We start from the raw sequence: 21,718 nt of genomic DNA, 5'->3' as shown, positions 1-21,718 counted from the left end.
AGCCGGACGCAATTAGCGCTCGCTCGTCCAGAAAATAGGGGTGGCTATTCAAATCAACCGTTCGCTCTTTGCGGTCTGTTCACGCCTCTAGGTCTGAACGAGCGAACAAAACTTGCGGTCGTTTTTTGAAAAAATACGCCCCCTGGCCGCTCGCATCCTCCGTCATGTCATCTATTAGATTAATCGAGTACATCGACCAGGGTATGAACTGCTCGCTATTCTTGGGGTTGGTTTTTGCTACCACAATCATGCAAGCAGCTCTGGCTATAAAATAACCCAGTGACGTGGTCAATGACGCTGATGTTTTAATTATGCACACCCATAAAACGCCCGTTTTGACCTTTAAGCACGCCTGCGTTCGGATCTCCACTCCCCGTTTTCAAGCACCTTCCCCCGTTACCACCACATACGCCTACTCCTGTCACTCAAATTAGCAGGCATTCGCTATTTTGCGAGCACATGAATTTCGACCGCACTGACTGGTTCGCGCATGCGTATAACGATCCGTACGCATGCGCAGTTGGGCAAACATCGCTCAGAGCGAACGAGCGGCCGCTTACGAGCGGCTCTGAATCAGGCCCAATGCACACCCATTAAACTCCGTTTTGATGCTCAGACATGCCTGCGTTCGCACATCCACTCCCCCGTTCACAAGCACCTTCCCCTGTCCAGTCTGTGTACTACGAGCGCACGATTCCCGGCCACAGTGACTGGTTCGCGCATGCGTACTTTGACGCATACGCATGCTCAGATGTGCGATAATTGCCCATAGCGAGCATACGCAGCTTAGCGACCGGGTCTGAATCAGGCCCAGAGTTCGTACAGAGTCACAGTACAGGGAGGTGGCTTATCAGATGCACGGAGATTTTGCGTCTTTTGGGATTGTCATAGATGCGTCGCTTACAGTTGTGTACAGAGACGCTGAATCGTTCTAGGCGGCTATAATCAGATGGATAATCTGCACCTGCTATAGGGCTGGTGCAAGTTTTGATGGTGTGACCGATAGTGCCACTAAAGACGCACTAGGTATGATTGCCGCGTCTGAAGACGCTTAAAGTGGGCATCTCAGTCCTAAGACATTTGGATGTGTGTCTGTACACCAGGGAAGGGCTTAGTAGCAGCACTAGCATAAATTCGCAAATGCGACTTCGGCAAAAGTCTCGCAACTCCGTACGAATCCGAATCAGGCCGCATGAATCTCTTCTAACCTAGTTTTCTGTCACCTTTTTATACAGGGGACCAATTTACTCCCTGTTCCTCCTCTGGTGGGATCCCATCACTATTCATTAACAAATTTCTAAACTACCCAAGCTAGGGGCTTCTCTCTAAGGTCTTCCTAAGTGTAATACACCAAGGTCCTGATTTAGACCCGCTCGCTGTGAGCGATTTTCGCCCATCTGCGCATGCGTATAATTCACGGTGCGTGTGAGCAAGCCAGTCTTTGCGATCTGATTTTGGTTGCTCGTAAGCCACTATCAGGTCGCTACTTGAGTGACAGATAGCGCCGTTTGTGGGTGGTAACGGGAAGGTGCTTGTGAACGAGGAAGTGGATGTGCGAACGCAGGTGTGTCTGGCCGCCAAAACTCTGTTTAAAGGGCGTGCATAATTAGCAAAGTAGCTTCATTGTACTCGTCACCTGCATGTATTTCAGCCAGCGCTGATCGCTGTGTTTGCGGCAGGCTAAGGCAACCCCAAGGGCTGCGAGCAGCTCCGATGGCTCACGATGGTCCCAATTAATCCTTCATTTCCCGGAGATGACGTGTGTTGCGAGCGGCAAGGGGGTGTCTTCAGACATTTGTGAGCGCACTTTGCCATAGCTCGCTAAAACAAAGTGAGCGTCCTTACGCGACGCAGTGCGAGTGCTTAATTCAAATATCCGGCCCCTTTTTACAAGCGAGCGATCGCATCTTGCGAGCGGGTCTGAATGAGCTCCCATATCTTTCTCTCCCAGGTATCCCTATATGGATAAATGGGGACTAGGATCCCCCTCTTTAAAACATCTCTTTAAGATCCATCCTGCTCTTAAGTATGTGTGATATTGCACTATCCATGTTATGGAGCCTACTGCATCTGTTTTATGTTTTTGTGCTAATCTGGTTTTAGGCATGAGAACATGTTCCTTGGTCTTTCCGTAGATTGGCAACCCATGTACAAGCATCAGCAAGACCCTCATTGGTGGGTCACCATCGGAAGCCTGGTGTATTCGAGTTAAGCAGAGAATACGGTCTCTGGGCCTGATTCATTACTTATTGCTGTTACGCACGCAGTTCTGCTGCGAAAATATGCTACTGTTTGCAACTGCTCACCCGGCATAGAGACGCCCACTACCACTTTCACACCTCCAGAAGACCTCGCAATCCTGCGTATACATCGGTAACATCGGACCCTCATGCAGATCTACAACAGTTCTGACCTGTCTCAGAAATTGCAACTCTCATTGCACGCAGCGAGAACTCAAGCTGGCTATGCCGGCTAATTTATGCACGCCTAGGAAACTGCGTTCAAACAGACAGCCACATCTAGTTTCTCCAACCACTCTCTCGTTACCCCCCCCAAAACGCTGGCGTCCCGTCACTCACTCTGCGATTACTTTGTAACTGTATAGGTGATCGCAGTGAGATCGCAGTACTTGCCGGCGCACGCGCACTGTGGTGCATACACTTGCACAGTACGCACCATCGGCCGATCTGCGTAAGCTGTTGCAGTTGCGATCCGTGATGAATCAGGCCCTCTGTACCCGTTATACTTTTTAAATTCCCTCCTGCTCAGATGTTTCTTCCTTCAACTTTATTTTTTATGTCCCGCTTTTATGTCACAGTGACAAAATGCATCTTAGGGGTAAATTTACTAAGATTCGAGATAGGTCGAGATGACCATCTCGGGTGATTTATTGATATTTTCCCTGCTTACAAATTTACTAAAGGCAATGTCAGGTGAGTTAGAGAGAGATTTCTGTCATCTCACTCGTAAAACTCGGGTGAGATAGCAATCTCGAATCAAATCACCATCGGGCCAAATCGGAAGTACTTTTCACCTAAAACATACATCTCTCAAATTTACCAAGAATCGGGATGACAAGCTCGGGTGGGATAGGAGCAAGCTCTCTGTCAAAATCACTTTTCAAACTCTCAACCCCCTGAGCTGCGAGATGGTCAGAAACATACACAAATCATTGTGATTTGTGTATGTTTCTTTCTGTAAATGTTGAAAATCGGGATAATAAGAAAAAAAAATGACGTGAGGTCCCCCTCCCCCCAAAAGACTAACCAGCCCAGGGCTTGCCAGCCTGTCCTGGTTCACAATAGACGAAGAACAGCAGGCAGCGTGTTTGTGCCATTTAATGTAGCATAGCTGACTAAAGTTCTCTTTTAACACCAGCAAGGAAAAATAGCCATTCACAATTTATATGCCTAGTCTGGTGTTTGCATTATTTTTGACCCAACAGGGCAGCAACATGAGATCCCAGTAATATGAGCTATTTCTCTCATAGAACATGTGTAATTAATGTTCTCTTTGCTGGATGAAGGTATTTTCATTAATGTTCACAGGATGTGTTTAGGGAAACAATCTGGCTCTTTACCCTCATGTACAGTAGAAGACTCTATTTAATTATTGATGTCTGTGGTCCAGGAACCAGCTTTGTACACAGCCGTCAGAGTTTAGGACATGCTTGTATACTAGTGAAAATGTGACGCTCTGATTTAGTTAAGGATTAAATATTAATCCTATAGAAAATGCTAAGAGCACATCACAACATTTACTTGTGAATGATGTTGGCAGCTTTGCAGAGCATTGGTGAATTGTTTTTATAGTATCTGTTACGGCTTGCTTTTTGTAATGTTATTTTTTTAATTATTGACTTAGTTATGAGCTAATTAATGCCTTGTGTTCATGCAACAAATCGATACCTGAGACTCCATGGCAAAATACTATTTGAAGTGGCCCATGCTTATCATTCTAAGTATAGTCCCCCCTTCCTCTGGAGATGACGATAGTACGAGCTACAGTATGTAAGTCCCATGTCCTTGGGCTCATTGTGTGGTACCTCTGCGACGCAGAACCTGAGGCTGAGAAATGCCATTCAGTGTTATTTCCAGCCTTGCATCGATGTGTCATTTCCTGTCTTCCCTCGTAATCTCTCAGCTTTGTCTCTACTATACTAACCTCTGGGATGATGGTGAATGTGTGTTAGGCCCCCATGCTTACACTAGTGGTGCCACCTGTTTAGTTTTTCACCAAAGAGACAGGTTTAGGTTTTTAGATCATCGTTTGTGCTTCAGATATGTTAAAAAACAGGTCTCCACACCACACACTCCATCGTATAAACAGGTCTCTCATTTATGCATATGATGTGTGCGTGTATTTATCTTAGGTGACTGAAGGCGTTTGCAACAACAATTCAGAGTTGTCAGCAATCGGTGCCATATAATGCAGTTAAGAACAGAGGGCCTGATTCAGAGGTGGCCGCAGTGTTGATTTCGGTCGCAAGCGTCCAATGTTTTCAATCTGCGCATGTGTCCGAGTGGCACTGCGCATTTATCCTGACAGTCCCGTAACTAGGGTTGTGCAAGCGGTGCCATGGCACACAGTATTCACCCCTGGCATCTGGCTAGCATGGTGACTGGAAAGGCACTCAGCAGCCAGAATCTCTGCAGCAGAGCCGCCTGGAGCGTACTTAGGGCCTGATTCAGTAAGGATCGCTATTCTGCTTATACGCACGCAATGCAATTGCTAATATCAGCAGTGATATGTAAATGTTTGTATTCACAATGCGATTGCAGCCTGACCTAAGGACGCCCACTTCCCCTTACATCCATATACTTTGTCAAAATAGCTAAACAATCTGTAACATCGAGTAATATCGGACACATGCGCACAGTTAAGGAAGGTCAGACCTCACTCAGGAATTGCTTACTGTAGCGCATGCTATGAGGCCTCAGGCTGGGTATGGTATCGCAGTGGCTAATTTGAAACACACTGGCACGCCTGCGTTTGCCCAGGCCACCCCGCGTCACCACCCACAAACTGAACTTCCTGTCAATCACTCTGCCATGGGTCTGCGTACACACTGTGATCTCATTCCCGAATGCATTGGCTAGTTCGCGCATTGCGGTGCATGCGCAGTACACAATGAGCAGCCGATTGCGTGCGTCTTAGCACTTGCGGTCCTTGCTGAATCAGGGCCTTAGGACGCTGAGATGTGCTCAACGCTGCCGTTACAGCAGCCCGGAGCATCCTGATAGTGCTCCAGGCATTGCTGTGATTCCCGGCAATTGTAGCCCCGACCCACTTTATGATGTCATGTGGAGGGGGTGTGGCTTGCATCGGGAGACGGGACCTCTAGTTATGGTGCTGCGTCATGATGGTTAGCGCCGGTGGATGCAGAACAAATTTGGATGCAGAGAGAGACCATTTCAGTGGGCATTACTGGGTGGTAACAGGGGGGTGGCTAGCCATGTACTGTCTGACATTCTGAGCAACCACAGGGCTAATCTAATGTCCGATGGTGTGAATGATGTGCGTCCGATGGTGTGACTGATGTGCGTCCGATGGTGTGACTGATGTGCGTCCGATGGTGTGATCGATGTGCGTCCGATGGTGTGACCGTTGTACGCCCGATAGTGTGAATTATTATGCAAAGTAGCGGATTTGAGGCGCAACCGGTGGGCGTCTCTGTACGAATCCCATCAGCTGCGTTCTCAGCATAAGTCACAGTTACGACTCTCATTACCGTCCACCTCTGTATCCGGCCCATAGTGAAGAGTAAGAATATGGTTTCTTTTGTCTGATAACTAACATTGTTTCCCAGTGCCGATGTGTGCTAGCCCTAATTGTACAGCACTGCGGGATATCTCTTCAGCTCTTCATAAATAATGATAATAATAATAAGAGCCATAATAATACTGTTACATAAGTAATGTCAGTTGCAGAACTTCTGATTACACTGTATTCATTACACCAGAGCATTTCTGCATATATAATGTTATAACGTTTGGTACAGGAGTGGCCTAGTTAATGCTCTTTATTTATGTTGTTTAAAAACAAACAAAAAAAATACAGAAATTGTAAAAAATATTATTTTGCTGAAGAAATATAAGATGCTCTGAGCAGGCTTCCAACAGATGTATATGGAATAAACAGCAGTGCATGAATGTAAACATGATTAGGAAAAGCATAGGTCTGCCATGAAAATAAACCATTGCATAGCACCTGTTGCCTACAAATAGAGGGCGATATATCGTATGCTACAGCGGTGTTCTCATTCCCCACTATATCCCCGACTGGAACATTGTGACAAATTAGGCTGTGTCCCTGATCTGCCAATCTACACCCATTTCCCAGGAGAACATGTTCCTTTACAGATAGACTGTGTCTAATTTAAGTTGGGAGATACGTATTCATGGGAATAGCAATTCTCTAGTGACATTGCGGATTTATAAGGCACAAAATCAATCGGTATAAGTAATGAGTATTAACCTTCATCTTCCCTCTCTGTGCCTCATCCCTTAGAGATGCCACTTGTTCCTAGAGAATTGATGGGCTGCATTCTACTGTCTGTAACTTATCCGTAAACATTCTTTGTGACTAGAATAATGAACATGTGTAGAATTGGATTTTCGCTCACACGCCTGTCTAATGGAAATGACATGTTCTCTTGTTAACAGGGGCCAACTATGCAAGTAGTAAGCGACCTCCACTTGCTGTCGAAGGGCCAAGTCTCCAGTCCAAGAGCGCAGCACCATCCAAGCAGACCGTCCTATCTTGGCAAGCTGCGATCGATGCTGCCAGACAGGCCAAAGCTGCCCAGAATATGAGCGCCAGTGAGCCCCTGCCGGTTGGATCCCTGTCCCAAAAAAAACGGCAACAGTATGCTAAGAGCAAGAAGCAAGGGGGAAGCTCCACCAACAACAGACCAGCCCGTGCCCTTTTCTGTTTATCTCTGAATAACCCAATCCGGAGAGCCTGTATCAGTATAGTAGAATGGAAGTATCCTTTACTGGTCCTAGAAGTGTTTGTAATGGAAACGATAATGAAACGTGTCGTATCATCTCCCAATTTTGTGTGGTCCTGATATTATGTTGAAGCTGCATTTATTAACAATATTCCACCATGGTAGTTTTTTCCTCTTTTAAATACCAAGTTAACCTTTGTTAGCAGATGTTTGCACTTTTCTTAGCTGCCCTTCTACAAATTACAGTCTCCTTTTCAAAATCTCTCTGACTGTTACAAAATATGCCTGCCACTTACATAGACATAGGCTCGCAGCTTTCAGCATGGCATGTGAGGGTAGAAGGGAGGAGAAAAGGAGAGGGGTTTATAATACACAGAGCAAACAAAACTCAGAGTGACATTCCAGAGCATCTCTGCTCATACATAGTATGCCATATAACTGCAGTTGATAAGGTAGTCCATGACACTGTCCCGAGTTAAATCATCAATAGCAGCCTGAGGAAACACACCTAAGTTTGCATGGGGTTGCTGGTTTAAGTGTGTTTTATTACATAATGGGGCTGATTTTCAACAAACTGAAACACCCACTGGCAGTATCTTAAGACAGTGCATTTCCATCTCAGTGTCTTTAGATGTACTATCAGTTGCACCATTGAACCTTGCATCGGCCCAATAGCAGGTGCGGCTCCTCCGTCTGAGTATGACCTCCTGCGTGAGAAGTGATATTTCTTACTGCTTCCTCTATTTTGCCATAAGCGTATTTACTAACATCGTTCCAAATTGCAAATCTGCACCGAGGACATAGCAACCAATCAGCGGTTGGTGTTTATCTGTCTAGTGCAGGTAATTGGATCAATAAATCAATGTTTGGGCCCCTTAAGCCAATGCAAGCAAACATCTTATTGGTTCTTACTGTAAGAAGCAATGTTAGTGAACAACCATCCATGCACTATGATTTGAACTTTGTGTTTAATTGCAAGCCCTAGCCATGTAGATAGTTAAGTCTCCACCGTGTTACATCCATAGCCAGTGTAGCGCTGTCAGTCACTGTGATTGGTGATTAGATGAGTGGAGAAATTGTTGAAATGATAGATGTTGCATTATGTAATGCTAAACGGAACCTAGTAAAATATTTTATTTACAATAACTACATGGGCAGCAGATCAGGCTGTTTAACACTCAGGCCAAGCAACCGGTAATGAGTTTCCCAGAAGCCGATCCGGTTCATTCTGATTACATTATTCTTAGATGCCATGCTAGTTTTGGGCCAAACATAATGATATCCTAAACAAATCTACTAACATTACCAGTGTTATCACTGAATATGTATCCATCATAGCATTCAAGGATATGTAATGCTGGGTACACACTATGTGATTATGTCGTTCAATCAGCCGACGAATTACATATCTCATAGTGCACCTGTACGTGTGTACAGAAGATATGTCTGTGAGCAACATCATTCACATACATATTGCATCAGCCCTGCAGTACAGCCAATGCCGATATATCTTGCGAGATGTAACGACACGCCGGCTGCCCGTTCATGTGCTGCAAATTTAAATGCCCGGCCAGTTGTGATGTCAGTGCAGACACATTGAGCGGCAGATTGGTAAGTGTTTATTGGCTTACCAGTTAGCCGCTTGGTCTGCGGGCCAGCGGACAAGTTATGTCCAGATGTATACCCCGCCTAAAGTAATCCAGCTTATACGCTATTACTGTCAAAATATTATTAGACTGGGCTTAGGGCCTGATTCAGACCCGCTCGCAAGCGCATATCGCTCGCAAGCGGGTCGATGGTCGGCCAGTGCGCACACGCAAGCCCCGGAGCGAGTGAGAACCACTCGCTCCGGGGCTCGTTACAAAACGGGGCGGGTGTTGATGTTGATCGACAGCTCGCCTCGTTTTGTAGGCATGGAGGGGGGGGTGGCTGGCCAAACTGAGGCATTCCCGAAGGAACGCCTGCCGTTTGTGGGCTGCCCTACTGACATCATGGAAGTTCACTTAGGCTTGCAGGAACAGAGACCCTACCGCAAGGGGCTCATCGCAAGCCGGATAGTCGCGATAATCACGACCATTGCCAGGCCACTCGCAAAGCTGTGGGTGATCACCCACAGCTATGCGAGCGGCCTGGAGGCGGATTTAAAAAAAAATAAAAATAAAATCCGCCCTGATTCAGAGCGAGCACTCGCAAATAGCGAGCGCCTCTGAATCAGGCCCTTAGTTCCTTTTGATAGTTATTTATGTCAGTTTTGTAGACATTTTTAAAATAAGCTCATATTCCTACTGTGGCAAACTGCAGACTGCTATTTCATATTCATTAGAAAAGTGACGCACTTCGTTTTTATAACCAACCTCTTGTATGTGTTTCATGGTATTTTTATATTCTAGTATATTCTCTGAATTTGCTTTTCTTGTATCCTTAACCTTATTTTCAGACCATTTGACATATTTATACTAGTGGCAATTTTTGCCAATTGTGTGGCCTTAGCTGTTTACATTCCATTCCCCGACGATGATTCCAATTCCACCAACCACAACCTGGTAAGACCTGCGCTATTTTCCTTCTATATGACTGTCTGAGTTGTGTCAGTGTGACAGCTGTTGGTGTCACACTGTATTACTGTGCTGAGAGATTCAGTTCTGGAAGAAGCTGGATTATGTTTTGTGATGGAAGAAGTTGCATGTTTCCTAGCCCAGTCCTATAAAAGGCGTCCTCTACGTGCGCAGGCTGTGTGACAGAACCGGACGCATGGGCACTTGTGAATTAGATTTGCAGGGGATGTATTGAAGCTAGATAAACAAGGTTATGCTCTTTCTTGTCTCAAGGGGATAATGAGAAACAAGACATAAGTGAAATACATTAAGAATTCTGTACGTCAACTAATTTTTCCTGTAGCTGCTCCTATAAAGTTGTGGTATTCGCCATCAAATAATAATTCTGGTCACACATGCTTGGATTTACACGTCCAATCTAGTCATTGGGCTCGATTCAATGCAGCGCGATGCTGAATAGCCTCGGGAGGGAGCTCTTCAATCCACCGCGCTGTTTGGACCGACAGCAGCGAGTTAAGTTGGAGAATGACGGTATTCGCGACTTAACATGGGTGTTTAGTCACGAGAATCGCCATTCTCCGACTGACGTGCCGGCTGTGAGACTGTTTGCGCCACGCTAAGCAGGAAAACAGCTGCGCGGCCAGCACTTTTGTCGGAAATCTTATAGTCGGACCAAACAGCGAGGTGAATTGAATAGCTCCGGGAGCTCTATCCCAGGGCTATTCAGCATCGCGCTGCATGGAATCGAGCCAGTTGTCTCCCTAAATGGCTAACCATTGTGAAATGCGTGAGTTCAATACGATTGGGTGTGTGTAATAACCTGATTGGTTAAATAAGAAGAATAGATGCTATACCAGTATATTAGGATGAATGCCATCCTCACACAATGTGCTTAATTGTATTTTATGAAATTCAAATGCAGTGATAGTAAAAAAAAAAAATATTATCGGTTTATTGTGGTGAAATATACTGTAAATGCAGTGATAGTGAAATATATTCATTAGCGGTTTAGAATGGTGAAATATACAGTAAATGTAGTGATATATTTTCATTAGCGTTTTATTGTTGTAAATGAGTTACTGGAAATGTAACCATTTTGTTTTGAATTCACACAATTTATCTGTGAAACTTAGTTATTAAGGCAAGCAGGCTTAACAAGTTTACTGTTGCAAGCATTGTCTGTTTTCATTCATTTGCTCTTGAGAATGTTTTCCCCATCTACCATATCTCCTCCCATAGCTGTTATGTCCATCTCAGCCATGTGTGATAGACAGCTTAGAGCAGGGGTTGGAACACTCCTAGCTGACCATGTAGGTTTGGCATCACATCATTGGTTGTGAGGAGATCATGTGATGCTTACATACAGTCATCTGCCGTCTGGCTTCATCAAGGGATGATTTGAGATTGGCTTTTTTTAGCCACTTTAAATATATGTAAATTACTCTACATATGTGTTATAATGTACATGTACTAATATATGTTGCTTGTTCGTTCACGCTTTTGTGAATATACATTACTTGTCTTCTGCAATCCAAGTGCATCACAATAGCTTAGTATTTCTATTCAATAGCACATGAATTATAGTTTATATGGAAAAAGAAGCTCCGCATTGAAAACATTCTGACCAAATACAAATTCCTTCTTGGTACTTGAAATTTGTAGGTGTGTGTTACCATAATATAGTCCATATATTCATACAGCAGCAGGGCCGTAGCTAGGGCAGTGCGGTCGGTGTCATGGCACAGGGCACCACAGGTCAGGGGGCGCGGTTTGGCCCTGTCAAATTTCTGTTTATTATCATTCTCACTTGTAGCTTCCTCTTATTTCATCCCCAGAATCTCCTGGCCTCTCCTATCTCTTCCCTGGCCCTTCCCGGTGAGGCCATGCCCCTTTGAAAAATGACGGGGGCGCCAATGCTCTTTCTGGCACAGGGCACCAAAAAGTCTAGTTACGGCTCTGTACAGCAGTCCAGTGTTCTTGTTATGGACAAGCGTATTGGCCTGCTGGAAAGTGGGACTTGATTTAATGAAAGCGGGTGTGAATTTGGGTGGATCGGAGGCATGGTCTAGCTTTTTGCAATTTTACAATAGAGAATATGGGGACCACTCTAATAATAACATGGCTTATTTCTCAGTTCTGCAACGATTTACACTTTAGACTTTTTTCAAATGATTGTTTCCCTCACTAAGCCATAAAGCTTGTCAGTTTTCTTATTTATTAACTTTTATTTATATATATATATATATATATATATAATATATATAGTGCATCAGTATATTCTGTTGGTCTTTACAGTTGGGAACAAACACAGTAATAAAAGGAGACTGAGTATCAGTAAACAGAAAGGGAAGAGGACCCTCCTCACAAGCTTATAGTACATAGGATAATAGGTGTTTAATACAGAGGATAAGTGCTACATATAGGGGTAGATTCAATTACCCGCAGTGATAACGCCTAGGGCTATTCAATTATTTGGTCATTTCCTCATGCGGTAAACCCACGGGTCACCCGTATTATCCTATATATTCCGTGTTAGGTGCTGGAATATATGGGCGCCCGACAGAGCAATTCAATGGACGTGCATAACCGCGGTTATACACATTTCTGCTCCCACCCTCCTGGGGTAGCGGGCAGATACAGTATGTGCATTAAGTTGGCTGTTTGGGCGCTCAAAGCAGGACTTTAGATGGGGGTTAGTTGCTATACACGACTAGACTCCCATGCTTTTGGGCGAACATACGCCGCACTGGTGCCCGAACAGAGCAACAATTGAATTGCTCCATAAAAAACATTGAATTGCCCCCAAAAGGTTACCCCGTGAGGTAAGTCCCAGAGAGTGCATTTAACACTGAGTTTACCTCACAGCTCATGAGGCTGCATGGAGAAATCCGCATTAAGTGCACCCTGTGGGGCTTAACGCGCAGGGTAGTGACGCTTGCTGGATTAGCTCAGGGCTGACCATTACCTGCAAGGTAAACCCCAAGGCTAATTGAATCTTCCCTATTGTATATTGGTCCAGCCATATTGCAAGGAGAAACATTGCTTGTTGAACTATATGATCCAGCCACACAATGTTTGTCTGGGGTCAGGGGGTTATGTGAGTGTAGAAAGAAAACATGTAACTTTTGTGTGAACTGTGTAGAGGGGAGGTGATTTATATAGAAGAGTTTATGGAGTTTAAGTTGGTAATGAGTGTGGATGATAAACACAGATATTGCTGGTTGAGTTGGGAGACGGTTGTTTGCACAGGTTCTGATGGTGTGATGGCAGCACAGTACTGTAATACCACTGTGTATGAATATCTGATTAGTGGAGTGATGTAAGAATCCTCTGAGAGAGAGCTGTCACCTTGTGCTGTGTAATTGTCACAAATATAATGTTTGCGCTGTGCTCGCCTGTGGCCTTTTTAGTAACTCGCCAGCGTAGTTTTTTTTATCAATTTTTTTCCCTTTGCATTTTTTTTAACCCATGAGAATAATTCCTGTAGCGTCCAAAGTTTACATCGATGCTCCAATTTCTTGAATGTGTTTTTTTTATGTATTATTCATATTGTCTTTTTATATTCTAATCTATACTGTAGAGACTGCTGAGAATGAACAAGATTTCTCAAATGGGGGTGGGTGGGAGTATATCAACCAGTCCAGCGTACGTGATTATTCTCTTTGAAATTCATGTCTGATTGCATTTGTTATTCAAGTAGTTTACATTTCTAATCGATTTAACCCTCCAGTTTCATGTCTTTCAATGTTTCAGCCGACCAGACAAGGACAGACACATGAACACACCATGGATAATATTTTATTGCTAAAGTGTATTGTGTGACTGTTTCTTAGTGGGGTATCCATTCTCTATGGTTTGTATTTGCAATGTTCGGCTGAGCACATCATGGAAGAGTACAGAACCCCAATGTTTGTGCCTGTGAAGTGCTGGCATCCTGACTTCCTGACAGCACTTAGTGGACACAGGCCCTGAATCAGAGCCGTCCTTATCTTTGTTAAGAGCGGCCTCCTGGCCGCTCGCATAGCTGTGGGTGACCACCCACAGCTATAGCGAGCGGCCAAAATGATGGTCGCGATGGTCAAGACCATCGCGACCATCAGGCTTGCGACGAGACCCTTGTGGTAGGGTCTCGTCTGTCGCAAGCCCTGGAGTGCTTTTGGCTCTATCAGAGCCAAAAGCACTCCCACTGACATCACTAGTGATGTCAGTGGGGCCGGCCCCAGACGGTAGGCGTAACCATGGGAACGCCTCCGTCTGGGCAGCCACGCCCCCGGCACGCCCACCAAAGGGGGCGTGCTGTCAATCACCATCGACAGCACGCCCCCTTTGGTGCGAGACCCATAACGACGGCCAAGCCGTCGTTATTCGGGTCTCGCGCATGCACACGACGGAGCCGCCTCCGTCGTGCGCATGCGCACTTGGCCAACATCGACCCGCTTGCGATCGCTCAGCGCTCGCGAGCGGGTCTGAATCAGGCCCACAGCCAGCAGTGTCATACTATGAGGCCTGTTTTTGATTCAAGTTCTGGGAGTCAATGGAAAAGATGGGAATAAGGAGGCTGGAGGGACAGTGGGGGTCATTCAGACCCGCTCGCGAACAAAGGACGCTCGCTAGCGGGTCGATGTTGGGCGAATGCGCTCCGTCGTGCACACGCGCGAGACCCGGCGAGCGACGAGGAATACGTCGCTCGGGGTCTCGCACCAAAGGGGGCGTGCTGTCGATGGTGAGTGACAGCACGCCCCCTTTGGTGGGCGTGCCGGGGGCGTGGCTGCCAGACGGAGGCGTTCCCATGGGAACGCCTACCGTCTGAAGCCGGCCCAACTGACATAAGTAATGATGTCAGTGGGAGTGATTTTGGCTCTGATTGAGCCAAAATCACTCCTGGGCTTGCGGCAGCGAGACCCTACCGCAGGGTCTCGTCGCAAGCCCGATGGTCGCGATGGTCTTGACCATCGCGACCATCTTTTTGGCCGCTCGCATATGCTGTGGGTGGTCACCCACAGCTATGCGAGCGGCCAGGAGGCCGCTCCATTTTCAGGTAGGAGGGCACTGATTCAGAGCGAGCGCTCTGGTCAGAGCGTTCGGCTCTGAATCAGGCCCAGTATCTGGTTGTTCCCAAAAGGACAAAATTTAGGGGTATATTTACTAAAGGTTGATTTTAATCGATTTTGATCAACATCGATGTTGTGTTTCTGGGGCTAAATCACACATTTACGAAAAGGCAATGGCCCTCATTCAGAGCCGCTCGTTAGCGGCAGTACGCTCGTTCCGAGCGATGTTTGCACATCTGCGCATGCGTACGGTTTTTAGTACGCATGCGCGAACCAGTCAGTGCGGCCAAAAATCGTTGGTACGCAATATAGCGAGTGCCTGCTATTTTGAATGACAGAATGAGGCGTATGTGGGTGGTAACAGGGGAAGGTGCTTGAAAATGGGGAGTGGAGATCCGAACGCAGGCGTGCTTAAAGGTCAAAACGGGCGTTTTATGGGTGTGTATATTTAAAACAGCAGCGTCATTGTTCACGTCACTGGGTTATTTTATAGCCAGAACTGCTCGCAAAATTGTGGTAGCAAAAACCAACCACAAGAATAGCGAGCAGTTCATACGCTGGTCGATGTACTCGATTAATCTAATAAATAGCGGACATGACGTAGGATGCGAGCGGCCAGGGGGCGTTTTTAACAAATAAACGAGCGTATGTTTTGCTCGCTCGTTCAGACTTAGAGGTGTGAACAGACTACAATGTGCGTACGGATCATTTGAATAGCCACCCCTTGTTTTTAAACGAACGACCGCAAATAGCGAACGGCTCTGAATGAGGGCCAATATTTGTTTAGTGTATTTTAAGTATTAGTAAATGTGTGATTTAGCCCCAGAAACACAACATCGATGTTGATTGATTTTCATCGACCTTTAGTATATATACCCCTTATTATTTAATATATTTAATATATGTATCAACATTTATATAATGCCCAGGGCCGGCTCCAGGCTTCGCTGCGTGCGACCGAATTTTGGGGGGTGGCCTAATTACCATAGACCACACCCCCTATGTGACGTTATTTGGAGGCGTGCCCGCATGGCACGCCTCCAAATAACGTCAGGCTCGGGGTAAAGCCCAGCACTCCGTCACTGGCTGGGCTTCCCCCAGCCCTCTCCCGTCAGTGAATGGTAGCCACGCGCATGCGCGCGGCTTCCATTCACACTCCGGGGGTCCAGCACCGCCGCACAGCTGTGGCGGTGGGGGTCCCCAACCTCCCGATTTGACCACCCGCGGGCCACTTCGAAATCGAGATGCTGGGGAGGAGTGCCGCCCCTGTACGGGTGGCGCCCCTGTGTGACCGCACTGGTCGAACATCCCTAGAGCCGGCCCTGATAATGCCTACATGTTACACAGCACTTTACAGAGAATATTTAATCATTCACATCAGTGCCTGACCACTGGAGCCTGCAGACTTTCTTATTGTATATAGTGTGGCAGTATCACCAGAGATGGCGTTGGTGAGCAGCAGATTTTGTGTGGGATTGGAGAGATCCTCCCACACAGGGTAGAAATACTGAGATGTGAGACACCTGTGGGTGACTTGTGGAGAGAGCTCAGGTGTGGGCTGATGAGAAGGAGGACCAGTCAGGCTGCTTTTGGAGACAGTCTATGTGGGACTATGAAGAGCCCAGTGAAGCTAAGCAAGCCATTGGGGGCCAGGAGGCCTGTGTCTGGACCTTGCAGGAGGCAAGGGGGGACCATAAACCTCTCAGACTGTGACATTGAAGCAAGTGGGCTGAGGAAGCCAAGGCCTATACCTGGAGGATACTGGGAAGGCCACCAAGACTAACTGTGTTTGTATAGCTGTGGCAGCCAAGCCAAGCAAGGCTGGAGCCAGCAGTAGACCTGCAGAGAAGCAGGCACAGACTTTATTGGCAGACTAGCTGCTCCTTGATAGAGAGGGCTCAAGAAGTGAGCTAGTGCCTAAACAAGGGCTAGGTTGTTTGTTATTTTCTATTTCTGTTTCCTGACTTCCATGGTGAAAGTAAAGCACCATTTTCGTTTATTTTACTGGAATGCCATGTGTGGACTCTAATTTTGCACCTAATTTCTTCACCACTGACACCAATCTACCGAGCTAATTACCCCAAGTTATCACAATCGTTTTATTTATTTATTTACAAGTTGAACTGAAAGTCCTGGCTTCTGAGGGCAAGGTGGGTCACCCATGTGCTGTAGGGGACAGTATATTAAATATAAATTGCAGCAGTGACAGGTTTGTGTTGCTGAGATAAGTGCCTCTTGAAAATGTGGGTTATCCCCTCATATTAGTAAATAGGGGCATTTAATAGCTGAGCATGTACAACTTAGACGAGAGAAGGAACAGAGGTGATAGGAGGCCTGATTCAGAGATGGTCAGAATTACAGAGCCACAAACAAGCAGCTTTGTAATTCCGTCAATCTTAATGCAAATTCTGAAGGAGGTGTTTGACTCTTTCTTGCTGCGTGCGCAGAACGGGTGCTGCACAGACGCAGACCCCTAACCATCGGAAATGTACGTTCATCATCGGATGAACGTACATCTCTGATTCAGGCCGATGATCACCATGATACCTTCGATTTTATGAAAAGCAATCGCTGAGTATTTCTACCACAAGGTGAGACACTTGGATATTGGAGGCAGAAGAGAATGTAACGTCACAAAAGGAAGAACCTTTTTACAGAGAAAGAATGCAAGACTGCATGGGATAAACAGATTGCTTTTGTTAAGACCTAGATAGAACATTTTAAGAAGAAATAAAAAAACCCAAACCCTTTATCCACCCCTTCAGAATTAACAAAACAAAAAACATAAAATGCAGACTAGATGGCACACTTGCCTACTCTTCCGGAACATCTGGGAGACTCCCGAATCTCGCGTGGCACCCCCGGAAAGGTAAGCAGGTCAGACATTTTATCTGGCCGGCTGCCAGCCGCAGATGTCGCCGGCATACACTGTGAGAGAAATCTCACAGTGTATAGCCCAACATCCGCGCTCTGCCCCCGGGGAAGGAGACATTTCCCTGTTCCTTCCGTAGGAAGGGACACAGAAAATGTCTGTCTGTCGGCCGCGCTGGGCATCGGACGGGCATGCTGGACAGTCTTGCATGCCCGACTGAGCAATATTTTACCCTCGGTCGCCCGCACACATACTACAATAATCGGGGCGATCCGCCGATATCAGGCGGATCGCCCCGATAATTGTAGCGTGTATGGCCAGCATAACCAATGACATATTAGCAGCCCTTTTGGGCTGTAATGGTTTTTGTGCCATAGACTATAGGGGGTAAAATTACTAAAGTGCAGGTCTTTAGAAGTGGAGATGTTGCCCATAGCAACCAATGACATTCTAGCTATTATCTTCTAGATTGAAGGTGCTAGATAAATGATAAGTAGAATCTGAGTGGTTGCTATGGACAACATCTCCACTTCTATAAACCCGCACTTTAGTAACTATACCCCTAGTAGTGTAATTGAATTAACATACAGTTTATGTTACATGGTTGTTGTGGAACTAAATACAATCTGACAATATTTCTCTGTGAGGTTTGTAATGTAAAGGAAGTGACAGCTTTTTCTTCTTTTCATCTTTCATTTTATCCTTATACAAACCTATTCTGATGTGCGGATTATTCTGCCCTGGAGTTGTCAGGTTCTTCTGCTGAGATTGGAATGTATTTACATATCAATGAGCCATTCTTGGTACTGAGGAAATATGCAAGTTGCTCCATATAATGATCTGCTGGTAAGATTCATATGAGAACGGACTCCATTCACGTGCCTATTCGGTCCCTCAGCCGAGTGCCAAGCACCCAGGTCTGTGTATAGTATGTCCAGTGTCCAGTTAGTGTCTTCGACTTAAGGTGCATACACAAGTAATGATTTTGTAGCCAACGATTTTCTTTCAGATTTACTGTCAGATTTTCCCTTGAAAAAGTGAATGATTTTTGAAGTGTAATGAACGATTTTTACAACGATGAACGAAAAATGTTCCTTCCCTTAATAAAAATCGTTATGTTGGACAGTCTGAAATGGACGATGAATGATAACTACAAACTACAAACGGGAGGGCGCTTGAACGATTATCGTTCACCGTTATAACTCAGAAAATTAACAATTTTTGTAACAATTGAACGATAACAACGTCGTTAACGACAAATCGTTCAAAAAAATTATTACGTGTGTATGCACCTTAACAGTACGTGATTCTTTGGCAGTTCTAACTGACTCCTGATCTATCCCGATCAGTTGTTGATTAGTATTCCTGGTTGCTTGTAATCGCACATGCACGGATTTGAGGGTAATTTAGTGGTATACCGCCGTTCCAGCAAAATCCCGTGTCCAACCCAGTATTTCGAACCCAGCTCAGACCCCGTGTCCACTGCACCCCCGACCCAGGGTTTTCCTGGGTTGGTCCCGTTTAGACTGTACCCGGATCAGTCCTGCAAAACCTGTAGATGTCATGAAAATGGCCTTTTTCAGGCTCACAAAAATGAGGACACACAAGGGAAGGAAAGGGAGGGGTGGGGACTGCTCACACCATTACAGTAATGTTAACCGACGTGTTACCACTCTGAATCCAGGAGTTCCGGACTGTTTGCAGCTTTCTGCTGTTTGACATCGCCCAGCTCTCTTTCTCCAGCTCTCCAAAGCGTGGATGCGTCTCCTCTAAGGGCTCTGGCTCGTGACATCACCAGCCAGTGCCCAGGAAGGACCAATCAGCTGCTTTTGCGGTTATCCGGGTCAGATAACCCAGGCAGGACTTGTTTCCACTGCAGCGTTACCAGGTCTTTCCCGTGTAAAACCCTGCTCAAGACCTGGGAAGGAATGCCGGGTCAGTCGACTATTTTTTTCTAGGAGCCGTTTCCACTGAGCCGCGACTTGGGTTGACACAGCAATAACCTGGGGTTTAGCAGCAGTGGGAAAGGAGTATAAATCAACCACAGATGGCTGCCAGATCGGTGCCTAGCAGCTTTACGATATCTGAGATAAGAGGAATGGACTTTGACCATATCATACTGAATCCCTAGTGTAGGTCTCCATAGGCTGCTTTCCTGAGCCTGAAAATGGCTATTAGCAGAGGAAAGTTGTTTGCAGTGAGGAGGATAGAAATGTCATATGCCTTATACCACATTACCATATAGTATCTTTTAAATATTTAGTTAGGGCATGTTACAGGGCTTATTAGGGGACATAAATACCATTGATGCAAGGGACTCATCTTATATTAGGTTATGCAAATATATGCCTGCTCCTACGCACCATAGGCTATGCTATAAAGTGCCCATAGCCATTATACATACCTCACAACAATCTAGATTGGAAAATGAGGGGGAATTAGGCCATGGCCCTTAATAACCAAAACCATTCCCTGAGAAACTCAAGCTACACCTAGTTGTAGAGGGGTGCACCCTTATTAGACCATTACAACTTTGACCTTCAAAAAATTTACTGTTGCAGGGTAAATATATATTTCATCATTCACCACATGCTCTCAAGTTCTTCACTATTGTACTGCTCTGCACTACTGGCGGACGTCGGTAAGTCTAGGCTAGGTGGCTCAGGATTGCTATGTGTTCAGGTGAAGGCTGGGGTATCTGTTATATTTTTTTTAAGTAGAGGTTTTCATCTCTCTAGTACCCTTAGGTCCCTTATTGCCACTTTGTAGTACCCTTTAGATTCCTTAACACATTAACATGAATGGCGCTGCATCAAAACATGCATGTGCAGCACATCAAACCTGACGACGTCGCATGTGACCGCGGGAGAGCGCATATCGTGCATACACACTGGCTAAATCGGAACGATATCGTTCCAGTTTGTACCTGGCTCAGGCTCAGATTTCTATGGCGGGATCCTACTGCAGCTGCTTCACACAGTCACACCACACCTGTTCACGCTGTGTAAGTGTTATGGGCGCACGCTGGGCTTCATTGTTTTTGTGTCTGGCCGTGCCAGTGTGTGTCCAGAGCCAGGATAGTGTATTTTCTTCTTAACCTAGCCCGGGCGGGCCTGTGTGTGTCTGTGGCCCATCAGTGTGTGTCTGGGGCCGATCAGTGTGTGTCCTACTGAGTCGCGGCACACCTGTGCAGTAACCGCGGCACACCTGTGCACTAACCACGGCACACCTGTGCACTAACCGCGGCACACCTGTGCAGTAACCACGGCACACCTGTGCAGTAACCACGGCACACCAGCTGTAAACAATGGACGGAAACATAATTATTCACACAAAATTGCGGGGAAGAAAGTATGTTTTTGCTTAACTCTGTATCTGACTGGCTGTGCTTTTCCGTTACTCACCATCACGTTCCACAACCTCGACACATAAACTAGTATGGCGCTATATATAACATTTCATGTAAACACAGCTGAACTACTATGAGGAAAGCTATATTTGATAAAGTGCGATTAAAAAGCTGAAAACCTGAATATCCTGACCTTTTAAAGGAATTGTTTTAAAATATTACTTTTTTTTTAAGATTATACACCTTGCTTGGAATATATTTATGTTATACTGTAGATGTCTATAAGAGGCTGTTATGCCGGGTACACACTGGGACGATGTTGTATCGATTTGGCCAAATGGGAACAACAACTGGTGCAGTGTGTATAGTATACACGATATACGTGTTCCCGTGGTCACATGCGCCGTTATCAGGTTTTATGTGCTGCCCATCAAACCTGACGATATCGCATGTGGCCCCATTTATGTTATTAAAGGATAAAATGAGTGATCGTTCCATTGTTCATTACATAGTTCTGATGTGTACCTGCGATACCATGTCGGGCCAACTACACATCATCCAGTGTGTTCCCACCTCAAGACCCATTCTGCCTCTTTTCTCCTCTAGACGTTTTTTTTTTTTTTTTACGTGAAGTCATGGTGCTCACTGTCACCCAGAACCCTTAGGTTTCATGGCAATATTACTTTGCACACATGAAAATTAATTGTATGTTTTTTTTAGTGTGTATTTTTAAAGCCTATTAAATGTGCATTGACGCTGATAGAAAAAAATGAATGTAAGTAAATGGAGACACACACACTGTCTGATAACAGGGGGAATCCGTTAGTCCCCAGATTTACCTTGGGCTTTTAGCTTCTGGTTCAAGAGCTCGAAGCCGTTCAGTTACTGACCACGATAAGCTGCGAGGGTGCACTTAACTTGGATTTCTGTTTGCACCGC

General features: G+C 45.7%; 1 protein-coding gene across 1 annotated transcript in view; it reads left to right on the top strand.

The window, feature by feature from the left end:
* Positions 1–21,718, top strand: part of CACNA1D (calcium voltage-gated channel subunit alpha1 D) — a 417,969-nt gene that overhangs the window by 34,658 nt on the left and 361,593 nt on the right. The window contains 2 exon segments of the mRNA XM_088478679.1: positions 6,666–6,987; positions 9,390–9,495. Of these exon segments, the coding sequence (XP_088334805.1) occupies positions 6,666–6,987; positions 9,390–9,495 (428 nt within the window).

The sequence above is a fragment of the Taudactylus pleione genome, unplaced genomic scaffold (genome assembly GCF_031769625.1).
Source record: "Taudactylus pleione unplaced genomic scaffold, aTauple2 ptg000217l, whole genome shotgun sequence".
In the NCBI taxonomy this organism is placed as follows: Eukaryota; Metazoa; Chordata; class Amphibia; order Anura; family Myobatrachidae; genus Taudactylus; species Taudactylus pleione.
Note: the sequence above shows the minus strand (reverse complement) of the source record. Positions and strands in the feature narration are given on the sequence as shown.